General features: G+C 34.5%; 1 protein-coding gene across 3 annotated transcripts in view; it reads right to left on the bottom strand.

Annotated features, from left to right (window-relative positions):
* The window catches only part of LOC130813729 (midasin), a 43,219-nt gene that overhangs the window by 4,363 nt on the left and 21,572 nt on the right, over positions 1-17,284 (bottom strand). For 2 of the 3 annotated variants that reach the window (XM_057679583.1, XM_057679585.1), the window contains exons 37-70: positions 16,931-17,007; positions 16,612-16,860; positions 16,076-16,211; positions 15,912-15,997; positions 15,742-15,827; positions 15,268-15,409; positions 15,093-15,182; positions 14,508-14,631; positions 14,281-14,435; positions 12,411-12,524; positions 11,912-12,061; positions 10,278-10,457; positions 10,012-10,197; positions 9,828-9,929; positions 9,522-9,746; positions 9,328-9,447; positions 8,476-8,557; positions 8,248-8,378; positions 7,994-8,158; positions 7,017-7,092; positions 6,810-6,922; positions 6,084-6,163; positions 5,617-5,730; positions 5,133-5,201; positions 4,856-5,012; positions 4,049-4,185; positions 3,867-3,970; positions 2,943-3,223; positions 2,501-2,758; positions 1,756-1,977; positions 1,498-1,656; positions 1,153-1,377; positions 273-554; positions 65-196 (exon numbers count right to left, since the gene is read on the bottom strand). In XM_057679583.1, coding sequence (XP_057535566.1) covers positions 65-196; positions 273-554; positions 1,153-1,377; positions 1,498-1,656; positions 1,756-1,977; positions 2,501-2,758; positions 2,943-3,223; positions 3,867-3,970; positions 4,049-4,185; positions 4,856-5,012; positions 5,133-5,201; positions 5,617-5,730; positions 6,084-6,163; positions 6,810-6,922; positions 7,017-7,092; positions 7,994-8,158; positions 8,248-8,378; positions 8,476-8,557; positions 9,328-9,447; positions 9,522-9,746; positions 9,828-9,929; positions 10,012-10,197; positions 10,278-10,457; positions 11,912-12,061; positions 12,411-12,524; positions 14,281-14,435; positions 14,508-14,631; positions 15,093-15,182; positions 15,268-15,409; positions 15,742-15,827; positions 15,912-15,997; positions 16,076-16,211; positions 16,612-16,860; positions 16,931-17,007 — 5,009 coding nt within the window. The remainder of the gene's footprint in view (positions 1-64; positions 197-272; positions 555-1,152; positions 1,378-1,497; positions 1,657-1,755; positions 1,978-2,500; positions 2,759-2,942; positions 3,224-3,866; positions 3,971-4,048; positions 4,186-4,855; positions 5,013-5,132; positions 5,202-5,616; positions 5,731-6,083; positions 6,164-6,809; positions 6,923-7,016; positions 7,093-7,993; positions 8,159-8,247; positions 8,379-8,475; positions 8,558-9,327; positions 9,448-9,521; positions 9,747-9,827; positions 9,930-10,011; positions 10,198-10,277; positions 10,458-11,911; positions 12,062-12,410; positions 12,525-14,280; positions 14,436-14,507; positions 14,632-15,092; positions 15,183-15,267; positions 15,410-15,741; positions 15,828-15,911; positions 15,998-16,075; positions 16,212-16,611; positions 16,861-16,930; positions 17,008-17,284) is intronic. The other variant, XM_057679584.1, reaches the window with a different exon arrangement.

Here is a 17,284-nt window from a genome sequence, read left to right as displayed (position 1 = left end):
AGGTGATTTGAGTGTTTCGACTAGCACATTATCAACGCGAAAGAACACAAACGAAACAGCATACCATCTCATGGACAGCCAAAAATTCACGTAAAAGGCCATCACTAAAGTCCAATAAGAGAACCAGCATCTCCTCAAGACGCTTAAATTGCTGAGCTGTTTTCGAAGATAAACCACTCAAATTCGGCAGTTTTCCCTGCACGAAGAAAAATGGATTAGAGTATGACTACTTTAACAAAAGTAAAGCTGAGAAACCTGATTATGAAGCTTACCGCATAGGATATTAGTTTATCAAGTTCCTGGATGATAAGTTCGAGCCGTAGATCTGATGCAAAAGAGTCGAACAACAGTTTCCACGCAGAGACCTCTGACAAAGCATCATCAGAAAGATCCTTGTTACTCCAGGATCCTAGTTCTTGAAGTGCATTGCCAATGTATCTAAATATATCATGGAGTGATGCACCAATTCCAGCTTCCAGGCATGAGAGATCTTCAGAAGAAACTGAATGTCGGTCCCCGTTAGTAGAGTAGAAATCATTTTCCACATTTTTGGCCTGCAATTCCAAGGAGTATAAGCTTTAATCAGCATAATAGACAATTAAATAAAGCCTTTGGTTGAGCCAAATAAAATTTCCACTAGAATAAACATAAATAATTATTAGTTGGAGATACATAATTTCCTCCCAAACTCTAATATTTTCACCTCCAAAGAAAAATCTCAGTCCGGTAATTGTGGTCACTTTCATCCAGCGGCGGATAATCATGTAGACTGAAAAGAGCCCGACCCCCCAATTTTTTTGGTCATTATATAAATGCAAAATGTTGTATAACTATTACCAAAAAATGTGGCTTATGTCAAAGGTATAATTTTTGAACTAGAGGTCAACGGTTCAAATCTTTCCCCCCTAATTTTTTTGTTTACATAATAACCTTGCCCCCCCTAATTTACGGTCTAAGATCCGTCACAGCCTTCATCTAATAAAGGAATTCGCAAGTGCTCTCGTTCTACCAAAATGAATTGTTTTTCTTGAATTCCACAATAAAATAATCTACCATCAAAACCTTATTTTCACCCTAGTGCATAACATGGTATTAAAGAAGAGAAGGTTACAGACAAAGCCAGAGAAGCAGGGTGAAACAAGAGAACACTACCTTTTCTATGATATCTTCAAAATGACCAAGTAGGACATTTTCTAGTGATCTCTTGTCCTTTATCTGCACATGTAAAGCAAGAATATGTTCTTGAAGCTCCTTCATCAGCTGAAAGTTCTGAATGACTAACGCTTCCATATCTTTTGTTACCACAACAGGGTGCATCAGAACAGCCAATTTAAATGCAGACTCACCATCACCGAGAAGTTCTTCATCCAAAGATACCTGTACCAGTAACAAATACCATAAGATACAGCCTACAAAAGCAACTGAACCAATATATTTATTTATATTTGTTTATAGAGAACTCGAGAGAAAGGGGGTAGATAGGTACTATATGCCTACCTTAGATCTCTTAAATAATGGACTAAACTTCTCAATGAGCACAAGAATGTCATTTCCTACATCTTTCATGCTCTGACAGCTATTCAGATGGGTACTTCTAATTATTTGTAGCATCAAGGATTCTTCATCCAGCACAGAGCATAAAGTGTCAAAAAGTTCCTGCATGTATTTTCCCATTATAGATGGAATGACAAAACAGAGTGGCAAATAATCCCAAACAAGTAGAACTAACCAGTGTGAATTAAGAAAAAAAATCACCTTTTGTTGCCACATGCATCTAAAAAGAAGCTGCTGCCTTGTAGGGATATTAACTTCAGCAGTAGTCCTTTCAGTAAGAGAATTGGAAACCAAACACATTTTTTGCAAATATCCAAGGTTTCTCCTTAAGTGATGCTGTCGCCTTGACAGATCATAAAATGCAGCACGTTGCTCCATTTGTATCATTAAGAGATGCTCAACGAAGGTACTACATCGATTAACCTGCATAAGCAATAATTCAAAAAAGATATGAAGCCATGTAGCTGTGTTTTGTTCTATGCATAAAATAAGCTATTAGACACAGCAAACGGTTATCATTGAACATACAGTGACGACTAAAAAACAAGAGATTTCTGACTACTTTGCAAAAACTTAATGCATGATACATAGTGAGTTACCAACTAGCCAGAGCAGCAAAAGAAAATGTCGAGACACAAGACTTGAAAGAAGGTACATCACACATTAAGGTTCAAAATTTTGGTTTAGTAATGTCATAAGCATGTTACAAAAATTCTCAACTGATAAGCTTTTACTATTGTGTATGCAAAGTTAATACAACTGAATTATAGTCCGTCAGCTCTTCAATGAAAATCATGGAGGTTTTAAAAATGATATCTACATCCTAAAACCATAGTTGACTGAAAATAGCATATTGGTTCCAATATAATGAGAGGTAGCGACCTGATCCGCATCACAAACAAAATCAGATAAAAAAAATTCCCAAAGGTTCTCACAAGAGATTAACCTGATCCGCATTAAAATCTTTGTGAAAATTTAAAGATATCTGTTGTAGATGCGCCACTGATGCCAGACTCTTAAAATAGTATTGATTAGCACATTTCCAAGTCTCTTCTACACTTGTTCCGTTTGAACTTTTGAAGAGACTGAAATCATTAACCTCATTATTTTGAAAAGCCAAGCTGTCATGCTTCAGAAACAAATGTTGTACATCATATGATGGTAGAAAAAACCACCAGTTTGATTGCCCCTGTTTAACTTTATCCTGCATATAATGATCATGTTAATGAGGATGCAATATCCAAAGAGTAAGTTCTTGTAGTTATTGACAATGTGTCAAAAAAAATGGATGAATATGGGAACTACGATGAACAAAAGTAACAGAAAAGCACCGTAGGGAAAGCCAAACTCCATAAACTAGATACCAAAGAGATAAAAGTAGTTCATACATCGATCAATGCAGATTTGGTGGCGAAAAATGAGCTTTTCTCCAAAACTTTATGAAGGCTAGACTTGTGCTTTGATAATCCATATTTTTCCAAAAGCTTTAGAAGATCTGAGAAAGCCCTCATCTTTACTTGAGATTTCCCTTCATCTTTCCACATATCTGCACTTTCTACTACAGCTCTACATATTTTTCCTAGGTTCTTCCATACTTTTCTCCATTCTTCCATGTAAGTATGACCATGAGGCTTCAAAATAGGAAGATGCCCAATAGTGTTGCCATCTACTGCAAGAATAAAAGATTTTTTGTCAGGTCTCGAGAACTAAAGCAATTGATGGCCATGTGCCTAACGCAGGAGAGAAATATAATGTAATAAGATACTTTGTAGGCACAGGAGAGTCATAGGTCTATATTTAAAATGCACATGCCTAGGCTCACAAAGGGGTTTCATGAGATTTTCTCATAATTTTATTGGCAAAACTTAAAACATTTAATTGAGGGAGGAAATTGGTTTAAAAGTTCTATATAACAAACGATTAACCAACGGATATAAAATTTCATGACATTAAAATTCTAAAACAAGTTACTGGTAATTGCTCGTTTTAATATTCAATGGGCAACGTTTTAATATTAAAATGGTTTAGAATAGTTGAGGTCTTATCTATGTAAAATAAGAAAGGTTTGTAAGCAGTTAGAAGGGTCAGAGACGGAAACTTCACTTAAAGATTATAAGATTCCCAAGACTGTGCCAACTTATTGCACATCTATAAACTTAGTATGCTGTTGATATTAATAAGAACTTGGGTGGGGACAGACCCTTACTAGTCCTACTTATGTTTCCACGCTACTTGACATGACCCCATAGCCCGGCTTGTAGCAAATAGTCGTTAAGTATTTCAATTGATAAATAAAAGGAAACTTTAAGTACCATTTGAGTTAACTAATGAAGTCTGAATATTCAATTTTCTTCTGCTATGCAAGCATTGTACAGCATGATCAACTTTTTTCTTCCAATCTTCATACCAAGTTGTCCTGTACACAACATACTATGTAAGGAACAAGTATACTTTCTCTCAAATTAAAGACACAGGAGAAATAAGGCAAGTCTACCTGTTGTGAAACTGAGATTTATCAAATGTAGAGAATTCTTGATCACTAGCAGGTGAGTGGTCAAACTTCAGAAATTTCAGATCACTATGTTCAGATTCCTGAGAAAGAACAAGCATAACTGGCTGCTGGAGTGCATCCTACACCAAAATGAATAGTGACAAACGTTGTCAAAGAAGAAGGAAACAGATATGAGAAACAGCCAGATCCATAGAAATGAAAGCTTGGATCAGTTTTTTATGTTGGAGTAAATCTCCTTGTGACATGTTCACTACCTCAATTCCCATGGTAAAATGAACAAACATGTCAGCAGTAAAAAGTTCACCATTAATTCGAACCCTTACTGTAGTTTTCTTAAATAACTTCACTTTAATTCATCCCACCAAACAATTTATTTAGTCACTGTTTCTGTTTGGTTTGCATACTCCTTATCCAAAATAGGTTTAAGTCTAAAACACATTAGGCTACATAAAAAATAGTAGAACTTGCAAATTACAAACATAAGGAACTAGCAAAAATGGCCATATCATGGATCAATAGAAGTAAATATAATTTCACTCAATCAACTATCAACAGGACAGACTAACGTTAAAAAGAAGGATCGACAAAAGAACTTTCAGCCGGAAAGACCGACAGACCTAATATACAAAATAAACCTCAAAAAACATACTAATGAGAAAGCAACACAGATCATAACTGCATTGGTGGAATAAAAAAGACCAAAACCATTAACTAGTAAGAAAATCAAAAAGAACGTCTACAGTTACAATAATATCCATTATATATGAACACATAAAAAAATTTACTTACAGTGTACTTCTGTGAGAGTTTTTTCAGCCTTAGACGGTGTCTTTTCGAGTTCTCCAGAGATGCAAGCTTTTCGGCACGATCCCACTGACATAACTTCAGAAGTTCTTCCAATTCTCTTTTAATATTCTTAGTATTTGTGGCAATGTGATTCATAACACTAAAAAAACAAACACAAATTACTGAAGTCAATATTAAAATGCCCAATCAACAAAAGAGGAGAGAAAATCAACAGGTTTTCAGCAAAAATAGGAAAATGAGGACAAGTGAATGGACTTACGCTGGCAATAATTGCATATAAAAGCCAAAAATATTGTACAAGATATCTCTGTTTTCCTTGTGTGTAAAACTGCACAGCCCAATAAACATTTTAACAAGTACACATCAGTAAAACATTTATTAGAACAAGAAGAAACAAATGTATGATCACAAGTAGGAGGCAGTTCAGCATCTAGTCAAATGTGAAAATTCCATTGAAAACAAGTCATACAGCTGCATCAGAAAAATCATGGAGGCCTGATTCCAAGTTAATTGTGGCTAGAAGTATATTTCAGGGAAAATTTGTTGGTCAGACTGTCAGGCGGAGAGAGTACAAACTTACATGTCCAAGTTACTTACTACTAGTTAAGCTAAAAAGCCAGAAAGACCAGAAAATGCAGGTATTAGTAGTACCATAGTTGTACTACCAATTCTCTTTCCTGTAGTCCAAGATGAAATGTTCCACAGCAGAACTGAAAAATTGAATATAATATAGCAAAACGTACCTAACATAAGATCCCAGGGTTATGCCAGCATTCAGTTGTCCATAAAATGTTAGCATAAGCTGCAGACGTCTCCTAAACTCACCAACACTGGATGTTCGAATAAACTCCTCTAAGCTGCATGTGCATAGAACAACATTTGAGTCAGCAGTTGCTTCATCTTGGTTAAATTTAAATCAGTAAGCAGTTGATTGAATACAAGAAAGTAAATGTTCAAGGATTTTGCAATTTCTAAGACGTTTTAAGTCATGGATAGTACAGCTATGTGGTATACAGCAAGACGCTAATAGGATATCTCATTTTAACCAACGGGAAAGGAGTAACTTCCTGTTTACATAAAATTCTAGTTTCAGGGAAATGTTGATTCAGCAATTTTTCAGTCAAATTCCCCAGTTATTTAACTTGCGGGAAGTACAAATTGCACACCTTTCCTTTTAAAACAAAAAATATTTCATTAATATTTGACATGCCTTTGCAATGTGGATTGAGTATATTCAACCATATCAGAGGTGCTTTCTCGATGCAAAACCAGGTAAAGTGGAAACCACAGCTGCATAAGAAAAATCATGAAATCATCAGTTAGAATGGTTCAGACAGAACATAAAGACAGAAAAAGGACACCAACACAACATATATAGTATCCTAAAAATACCCAAACACCATAACCGAGTCAGGACTCAAACTTAAACAATACAATTATCAACACAGAATTTTTGCAATGATATAGAAAATATCAAGAACCACGCTTAATTACATATTTTTGAGGTAGTATGAGAATTAGTCTCTCATACTGCAACTTCGCAGGTACAAAATTTTGTACTTTCTCTCAATCAGGAGTTAGCTATAGGGATTGGTGACAATTTGAAAAGTTGGCCAATTTCTTTGAGAAGACCTTTCTGGATTTGGTATTTTTGAGGATATTAATAACATTTGACGAGAGGAAGAAGGTCAACTTTTCCTTAAGTGAGAGGATTGACATTGATCAAATCCTGTTTGTTTCACATCCTAACCCAGTTCAAGATCAAGATTGATGTTGCTATAAATTGAAATAGGAATTCAATATTTCTTGCGAAAACTGCACTTGCTTTTGGCTTCAGGCAAGGATTGGCAACAATTTGTGTCCAAATCAGCAGTATGATTACATATATAGAAGATTTTAAAAAAGACGAAAACAAAAAACAGACTCTATAATTTACCTTATCAGCATTGGCTTCAAACTGAATATGAACATCATCTAGCATGGTTTTCCACATGTCAAACTCCATTTTTTGTAAGGAGGTAATGAGAGAGAAAATAGATTCCACTTCATCTATACAACCACAGTCAGGACAAAGAAAATATTTCAGTACTAAACAAAACATAAATAGCCTTCTCCCACGCGTGAAAAATGTAAAGCATCTCACCAGAAAGCGGGAACTTCGCACCATTTTCCTGCATTATTTTCACTTGACCGACCAGGTAATGTAGGCCAGACAAAGCCTTCAGAAAGAACAAGAACAGATTAGCAAAAGCAATGACTCTGAGGGTTGCCAACAGAAGAAAATTATCACAAAACATGTATATTTTTCAGATTCCGAACCTTGTAATAAATAATCGAAAAAATTACGCAAGAACTATATAAGCAGCACTTTTATAAGCCGAAATCAAAAAAAATGGAGTTTTAGTATGGCTGCAGTATCACATATAGCTTCAGATATAAAATGCCAGTGAAATGAATGTTACATTCTTCCAACAAAAATGAGACTTTTTTTTTAAGTTTTGAAAGTTCTAATAACCCAAACTATAACATACTAACAGAATATCTGATATTCGGAAAATAAATCAACCCATTAATTTAGTTGCCAAACTTTTATAAGTTGGATTGAAGCCTTTGTCATGGTTAAATCTAGGGGGGCACAGTCCGCCTTGACACTAGAGTCAGACCATACAAGAAATATTATTCTGGAAATTTTCCTAGACCACTGTTAAAAACATTGGATCAGACCAGACCGTTCTAAAGTGGTATAGTTTGGTTTACGATTTTTAGCTTTAGAATTTTTGACCAAGTTAAATATTAATTCTGATTTGATAACTAGCAATTAATTGTTCTAATATTATTTTCTCACAAGTACTAACCAAGTGATCTATGGAAATTTAAAAGCTTTTTGCATAAATTTAAAACTATATAGATGGAAAGTTTTTTAGTGAGATCATGTCATCTCATAGTTCAAATACTTCAAATGCATAAATTTGGTTTACGGTTTTGACCAAACTTTATGCAGCCTTATGGTTGACAACATTAATATATTAACAGAACCACTACGTCTAATAGCTCTCCAGTATTCAGTTTTCAGTGTAAAAGCATAACACCTATAAAAATAAAAGAAATCTTGTAATTTACCTGAGCAACAGAGGTGCTTGAAGGAAGACCCAAGAGCATTTCCACAATATCCAGAATTTTCTGCAATCCTGGATGTTCATCCCTCTCCTTCAACAAGGAAAAAACTTTTGTTCTTAGAGCATTGATCAACTCCACCATGCTTGCCACGACAGCAGGATTTGGATCCTAGATAAGAAAAAACAATGTTGATGCCCGTTGCTGTAATTTAAATGACAGGATTAAACAAGTTAGAATAACAATGAAGCATCCAATACCTTATAAAAATTTCGTGACACAACTGATTTGTCGAGTATAGGCAACATGTATTCATGCTCTAGACAAAGGCGAAGGATATGCTCTCCAACAAACCTAGAATCCAAGATTGAAGCAGATATTCCTGCCATATCTGAATGCATAGATAATTACGTAAGAAAAAATATCCATGACACAAAATTTTGATGCATAAATCAAGATTTTACAGTTCTAGAAAATGCAACTTCTACCTTTGAGTAATGTTGCTCCAAGAGTATAAGATTTAGCAAAAAGATTCAGCTTGTCTGCATTAGACAACTGCACAATGCCCAGCTGCACAACCAATACTTAATTAGTATCTACAAATCATATTTGAAGTTTGAACAACTCACAATGGCAAAAAATTAAATACCCCAACATAAACAATTGATGTTTCATTTATTACTATATTAGTAAGATTCTCTTATATTAACATTATTTTTCAACCTTCTTTTACATGTATCTCATTTAAGCAAGTATACTGTTGTATCATGAGAACTCTGGAACTCCAATGAGAGATGTTGTCATGCTTTCTCATTTTAATCAAATGATTTTAAATCAAATATTTAGCAGTGACTAAAAAATGCCTTAACATATTAAATGTATCCTCTATTTGTTTAGTTGTCAGTTACACGTCTCTCCAAAAGCTTTTACATAAAAGAGAGAAGTGTAGCAATTAAAAAAAGATAGTATAAAACGAATAAAATTAAATTTGGGTTGGGGGGGGGGTATATGACAGGTCACAATACATTAGAAAAGTGAAAGTATAAATAAAGTTCATTCAAAAATAATCATTCAAAACGAGGAGAAAGGAAGATTGTCATGACAGGTTACATTCACAACACAGATTGCTATTTCCCCAATGTCACTAAGGTGCTTCTTCCTAGGCGGCGTTTGGGGCATCAGAAGTAAGAAAATATTGTCAACAAGATTGTTTAATCCAAATAACCATGAGCTCAAGGCTCAAGCCCTAGAAGAAGATACAACAAAAATGCCAAAACCTTAATCCCAACAAATAGCTCTAAAAAGAAATTTAAATAAAAAAACTAGATGTAAGAACATACATTGTCAACAAGATTGTTTGACCCAAATAACTGATTATGCACATTCAACATGGTGCTGAGCATTGATTCTGGAATAAGGTTCCAATCTCCGGAGTTTTCATACTGATCAATGGCATCATTCTGCACTTTCAAGTATTTTTTTAAATATTGGTCTCAATAAAAACCATGATACGCATAAAAGACAAATAATTTACCCCTTGAACACTCTCTTCATCATGGAGCAATTCCTTCCATTCATTGAAGCTATCACCTGAGAAAGAACTACCCAACGATGACAAATCAATCTCATACACGTTGTCTAGTTTAAAAGGACGTGGCCTGAACTTGTACAACTGTGCATCATTATCTTTCTCATGTTTTTCTTGAGCTTTAGCATCCCTCCACAAGCTCGTAATGAAGTAAAATATCTTATCAACTATCTGATTCATGGAATGCATCAAAGACAGTGAGTTCTTTATTCAAATAAAACTAATCCATAATATCTATAGGAAATTCATTACCTTAAAAGATGCATCATTCAAGAGTTTTGTGTTGCTGACAAGTTTCAAAACACGCTCAAGTATGTTATCCAATAGAGAAACTTGCAACCGGAAAGACGCAACCTGATATGTATTACAAGTAATTGTGAATAATGATTTTAACACCTCATTGTGTCAGAGATCCTAGAAACAGTGAAACACAAACCTTTTTTCCTCCATGGACATTTTCAGTAGATAAAATAACCTTCTTCAATAAATCCATCTTGTTGACCCAAATGCAAGATGAAAAGTCTACACTATAGAAGGGGTACTCAGGTGCACTGAAGTTAAGCTGGACTTGTCTCTCAAAAGGACATCCCAGAGGAAATCTCATCAAAGAATAAATAGCATCCTGAGAAAAATTCACAATCAGGCAAAAGAGATGTTAAAAATAGATAAACTTGGTGAAGTCAAAAGTAAGGCATCCAATACCAAAATGTGGTCAATATTGTCTTCTTGCACTCTACCAAGAAAATCCTTCTGCAAAGCACTTGACAGAAGCAGTGACATTCCCAATTTCATTTCATAAACAGAAACTTGAATAGGTTGGATTATATCAACATAACTAGCGTACTCTTCTGATAAGCGGTCAATGAAACGACTTGCAGTTGCCTGAAATAAAAATATTAGAAATATAATGTTTTCAAGGCTCTTTCCAAAGATATTATAAATAATAATAGCAAAATAAAATAAAATACCTTAAATGGTTACTCCCTCGGTCCCACGAAATTTACCCCACTTTTCTTTTTAGTTCATTCCATAAAATTTGTCTCATTTTGTTTTTGGCCATGAACCACACTCCTTTAATTCTCATCCATACATTTAAGTTACCTTTTTCATTTAATTCACATATTTCTCCCACTTTTCTATAAAATACCACTTTACCCACTGTTCTTAATTTTCCCACCAATTGCCAATAGGGAAATTTTTATGGGACAAAGGGAGTATTTCTTTTGTTAAAATTGTTCTAAATTCTCAAAAGAAAGCACTTGATAATTAATTTCACAATACCATTCACATAGGCTTAAGATTGACTTTGTTTTAATACAGTGTAAAACAGCTACGCGGTTCATTACTAAAAACCTCTTACCTTATTAGAGAAACTTAGTTTTTCTTCCTAAAAAGCCAACCTAGCGGTTTTACAATAGTTTACGTTATTACATTCAAAAGTTGCATTAAATAAATACTAGAACCTCTACTCTCAGGTAGCATTTTTACGTAACGAACTGCTCGTGAAATTTGCAGTCCTAGTTGTTTACAAAAAGCTAAAAACTATGCAGGGTTGTGGTTTACTACTGGTTTCGCTTTCACCTAGAAGTAATTGCATTCTCTTAGCTTCAACCAAAAAAATTAAATAAAAAACTCCTACGTGGATATTATGCCAAAATAAAATTTATGTTGCATGTTTAGAAAACTTCAAATTATGTGCACTTCTTATTTATGTAAAGTTGCAGATGAAGTTTGTTATCAAGGGTCAATCGGAAACAACCTTTTTGTTATCACTAACAAGGTTGAGGTTGTGTGCATTTGACTCCCACAGACCTCATTTGGAGCCACTTAACGGCATTAGGGTAAAAGACTGTGGTTGATTTAGAGAATTTTAAATAAGATAGACATTATTTTGGGCAAATTCCTACAGGATTTTCCCTTCTAGAGCAATGCAAATTACCCTACTAGTTTTTACTTAAATGTTCGCTTCATTTCCTTTTTTGACCAAAATATGCAAACTTGCTCTCACATTTTATGTATAACCCCATTTGCTTTACCCACTACTCTGGGACACCAGAAGTATGTTCAAAACAATCAATAGAGAGAATTCCTTTAGTATCATCCGTACAATTCCCCCATAGAAATTAGTAAAAATACCTGCTTTGTGTTCTATGCTCAAAAACTATTCCCCTATTTATTCAAGTATGATTATTTTTGTTATTTTTCTCCACAATCCACATACTTCAACAACATTCTGTTTCTCTGTTCTTTTTGACTTCTTCTGTCCTTTTTGCCTCTTGGGGACATGGGGATGAGTTAAATACAGAGCTCTAGATAGAAAAATACAAGACATGTACCTGCCAGTTGCTGGTTTGGTTGATAAGAAATGCCAAGCTTGCAATCTGATCAGACTCCAAAAGCTTCACTCCTGAGATAACATTCTCAGAGAATTGATTGCATTCATCCTTTAACTTGATAAATTTTCCACGATCAGAACGGTAAATAACCTGGATACAAGAATTTACACCTCTGTAATAAATTATTGATATGTAGAAAGCTTTTAATGAGTCAGCTAAATCACATGAACAATTAACAAATTGAATAACATAAAATAATTCTTGTATTTAAAGATAATAGTGAGCTGCTCACACGACTATAGTCACATGTGTTGGATAAATAAAATAGAAGCAGGAAACATAATTCACAAACAAAGAGAAGAAGGTTCTTTCATTTATAAAGGCATAGGAATTAAGGGTGCTTTCTACCATTTCTTGAAACTGTGGAACTCCATAAGAGCATTAGCAGGATAATTTTATATAGTTCAATAATACTTGTGATCTAGGTTTATTCCAGTACCTTGCTTTGCAATCTGTTACGATCAGCTTCATATTTTCCCAATAAGCTTGCTCTTCGTTCATCAGTCTTTCTAGTTGAAGATGAACCAACCAGGAAGTTACAATAATGTCTGACCTGAAATTAGCATATCAAAGGACATTAGCAAATTCCTAACAGAAATTTTATAGGGTGGCAGGAAACTAGAATTTCACAGCTTCAGATGTTTATGATCACTGAAGGATATGGAATACTAAGCTCCAAATAAAACAATTTCCAATATTAATCGCAAGAAAACATTCACATCAGCAAAAGAGAGAAGATGCTCCAAAAAAACATTTACCATAGAATCATAATTTAAAATAACATTGCTACAGATGAGTTCCATTCAGTTTACAGAGCAATGGCATATTTTGGATCTTTATTTGCCTATATCTTTTCAAGCAGATCCATAAAAAAAGTAAGGATGTTGTTACGATTGCAATAACGGACGTGACGCGATGTTGCAGACACGGCACCTTGTGGTGTTATAAATCATGTCGACGTAGCAATTTAGATTGTTAATGTTAACTTGAAAAAAATCCATTTTATCATAGTAAATCAAGTTTTATGGAATATATATTTAAAATAAAGCTTATAATATACCTTTTTGAACCTAATATCCTTTTAAAAAAAGTAATAATGGGGATGATATGTTAGCATAACTAATATTGGTTATTACTCCATTATTTTAAATCACTGTGCAACAAATTTCATAACCCTTTTACGAACATATCCACACTCCACAGTGAAAATACAGGACGAAGAATACAAGCACAATAGAGAAGACATAAAGGACTAAACTTCAACAGCATGAGTTTTGGGTTGGATCAAGGTGCAAGATTGCAGTCACGGTCGCGTTTGCGGATTGTGGGGGCGAAAAAATTCGGTTAATGCGGAATGGGTTGCAATAATCTTATTTATTATTTTTAGTACTTAATATTAATTTTTTAAAAAAATATTATTTATTGATCTAGACTTGTAATTAATAAATGTCATAACTAATGACTTCCTATCCGTTAAATTTAAATCAATTTAAATTGTAATAGGACATCAATTATTTGACATTGTTAGTATTTTTTGAAATAGGAATATGATATTATTGTTAGTATAGAGTAAAGGACTATTCCCAACCTTTGACGTTCTATTACACTCATACTACTAATAGCTTAAGAAAGAAAGAATAAAAAAAGAAAAAAGCTGCACTTTTAATAAGATAGTCATGTGCTCATGTCAAAAAAGTAGGTATATTAATTTAAATAAAGTACTTGTACTCCTTTACGTTACTCTAATGGCTATCTAGGAGGAGTCTATCGCACATCCCCCATTAGCATTTTCTAGAATCCCAATAATCAAGGCAAGAAATATTTTACTACTTTTTTCCCGTCAGTTACAGCATGTCTTATATACACTATACACACCTCTCTCTCGACTTTTCATTAACTGAGTTCAAACTTGCCCAAAAATCCTGAAACTCGCCTAAAAAAACTCGATCTTGTCCGCAACAAACCATTAAGTCTGATTCTAAATGGCCAAAACGGCTGGCAAGCACAGTGGTCCGCCGTGTACTCGCCCAAAGAAATGCGATCTTGCCCGCAACAAGCCGTTAAGTCCAATTCTAAACGGTCAAAATGGCTGGCAAGAACAGTGGTGCGCCGTGTTTTCAAACCACATTACAATTCGCGCGATTTCGGAATGGTTGACTGAGAAACCGTGTCAACTCGTCCGAGTTTTGACATCATGGGTTGGATGGATGAATGAATCATATAGTAGAAGAATAGCAGAGTGAAGAAAAGAGAAGCTGACTAAAAATAATTTCTAATATACGAAGATCAAAATGAACTGAGAAACTTACCTCATTTTCAAGTCCAAGTGATTTACATTTATCCACCAGCTTCTGATATTTGGACCAATACTTAATAGCCGGATCCAGATCATCACAGGCAAGCAAAAGCTGAAATCTCAATCCTCCAAGTCTTAACCAGGCACAGCTTATACGATATGTTAAATCTGAAAAGACTACATGGTCAAAATATAGACTAAAGAATAACGAATGAAATTCATAAACTAAAGAATGTGTACCCTGATTCAAGCTTATCTCAGCAACTTCTTTGAGTAGAGGTTCAAAAAATGGTTTTACAAGGGAAACGAACTTCTGATGTCCGGATGAACTAAGAAGTGAAAGCAGAGTTTTCACGCCATCTTGCTGCAGTGAACATCAAATTTTTTATTAGACATCAAACCTTAAATTTTTAAAAAAGCTATTATTGAACTTTTTGTCACTTAGTTTCCTTAAGGATTATCATCTCCGGTCTCGGCAATGGATTTGATGATCTATTGTTATTTTTTCTGCAAACAGACATAATCCTTTGGGTATCTCCGTTATTTTCAAATAAAAGGTCTTACAATAACTAAATTGACATCAGACCCTTCCAAACCTCACCTTAGGTGGGAGCCACTTAATAGTATTGGGGTAATGGAATGTGTGTGTCAATACATTTCGAGCATTGGGGTAATGGAATGCGTGTGTATGAGTATATCTCAGTAATGCATTGAGTTTCAAGTAGGAACACATCCAAGCAACATAGCCAACAGCACAGATGCTGTATCATCCTATTCAATTACCACTAATAAAACCATGCCATAAATTCTGATATAAGACGTTACCTTGATCTCATTCTTTTGAAGAGACAAAAGACATGATTTGATTGCCACATAATTATCAGCAGTGAAAGACTTTCTATGAGCAGATATAATCTGAAAAAGGAAATTAATCAGCTAAGAAAAATGCATCTCTGACGAGAAGGAAAAAAAAGATGAGCAACTAAAGAGCACATGATACCTGCAACAATAAGCAACGAGCAGCATGCAAAAGAGAAAAGTGCAAGTCCACATTAGGCACAATGCTTCTCCAAATGTTGGATGACGCAACCCTGAGCTTGAAGCAATGAAATCGGTAATCCTTGATGACAAAAGTAGTTTGCCTACAGAAAAATACAGATATTATTGTCATGGAATATCAACCTCTGTTTCAAGTTTCAACCTACTTTGTTGTTTTCAAATTACTATATCAACAAAATACCGTCCAAACAAATCCAATGAAACAGATCATAAGTCAATGTGGAAAGAATGCCATATATCCAACAATAAGGAATATTTAAAGGCGTCAAGATAAAAAAGACCGACAACTTCCCACAACGAAAAAACAAAGATACATATCGTGTTTGCATTAATGAAAACGAAGAAAAATATTCTACAGCTGAATTAATCATCAGCATGCGGCAAAGCCAAAAGAGAAAACATATTTATATCTTACAGTATATTTTGTACAGTATCTATCTTCAATGGTTTAACAAGCGTATCAGGCAGCATGAATCCATAAGTATCAGTCCTGACAAGCTCCTAGAAAAAAAAAAAGAATTGATTTAAAAAAAAATGCAATTGAAAATGGCTTATGTTGGTACAACAAACATCAGCAGCAAATACCTTGTTAGAGACAATGGGACAACTCCACAAGGAAGAATGCCACTTAAACCACATGTCCAGAACAGAAGTGACAAGTTTTTGCGAAACTGCAATGCAACAAGCAATGAAAGTTTGAGAAAACAACAATGTATTTGCAATAAAATCCAGAATGGAATTCTATTGACCTTCTGGGACAGTCATCCATGCATCAAGTATCCATAACATTTCCTGGTGAGGTACAAAATCTAATGGAGACCGTGATGAAAGACTTATCGAGAAGTCCATTGAATGTTGCAAACTATCATATGAACCTGATAGAAGCTGTAAATAACAAAAGAAAACAAAGTCATGTGGTTGTCAATAACAATCCTATCTTAACATATGATCCCAAGTTTGACTGTTTTGCCTATCTTCAGCTCTTCCTAAATTTATTGATAAGCATTTCAAGGTATAACAGCTTAACACACTAGATTCTTGATAACGATATATCATATACACAAGAAATTACCCCTCTGTGAACCTCCAGTATTATATGTTGTTTATCAGAATTTGTAAGGGCCTTGATAATCTTATAACCCACACAGAAAACAAGATTACTTCTACAAGAAAATGAATGTGAAACAAAATGATAGAAGGCTTTCTATCACAGAAACTACTTGGGGAATATATCACGGTCTTCTATCACCTTTATTCGTCAAGAGGGAAAGAATTAAGGACATACTGATTGCAAGTCTTTAGGATCCGCAAGAATAGTTTCTGATAAATCACAGAGCAGACACAAGTCCAGAAAAAGGCTTGTCTTATCAACTATAGGAAGGCTTGCGACCCAACTTTCGAAACCACATCTACAGTTCAGGATCTCAGGAATGGCTTTACAACAAGCATGCTTCGCCAGGGGATATCCACTGATTTGAGATATAGAATTCGCCTCCAATACGTTCCTTTCACTTTCAAATCTCCTATATAGCATCTTCACATATAATAAAATCTCATTAGATGTAGTATCAGATTAAGATGTCCTTTATGTTTAGAATATATACCTCATACATCTTCTTTAACTTCTCAGCAATGTCTCCCTCTTCATATTTTCCATATAGAGAAAATGTCATGCAAAGACCTATCAATCCAAGAGCATGAAAAAGGTAAGATGTTAAACCTAGCAACCAAAAACAAAGTACACAGACAAAACAGGACTGACAAGGTGCAAATAAAAGTTCAGCCATTACTTCCATCCCAATGAAAATTATTTACAAAAGGTTTCACCATATTATTTTATGATAATAACACTGTCAAAACATCATCATTCTCCAAAATGAAGCAAAACTTTTGAGATCATGTTCAGGAGGGATTCACCCATTCCTAATTTCAAATGGAAACATGATGAAGCACATGAC

Source organism: Amaranthus tricolor, chromosome 5 (genome assembly GCF_026212465.1).
Source record: "Amaranthus tricolor cultivar Red isolate AtriRed21 chromosome 5, ASM2621246v1, whole genome shotgun sequence".
Taxonomy (NCBI): domain Eukaryota; kingdom Viridiplantae; phylum Streptophyta; class Magnoliopsida; order Caryophyllales; family Amaranthaceae; genus Amaranthus; species Amaranthus tricolor.
Note: the sequence above shows the minus strand (reverse complement) of the source record. Positions and strands in the feature narration are given on the sequence as shown.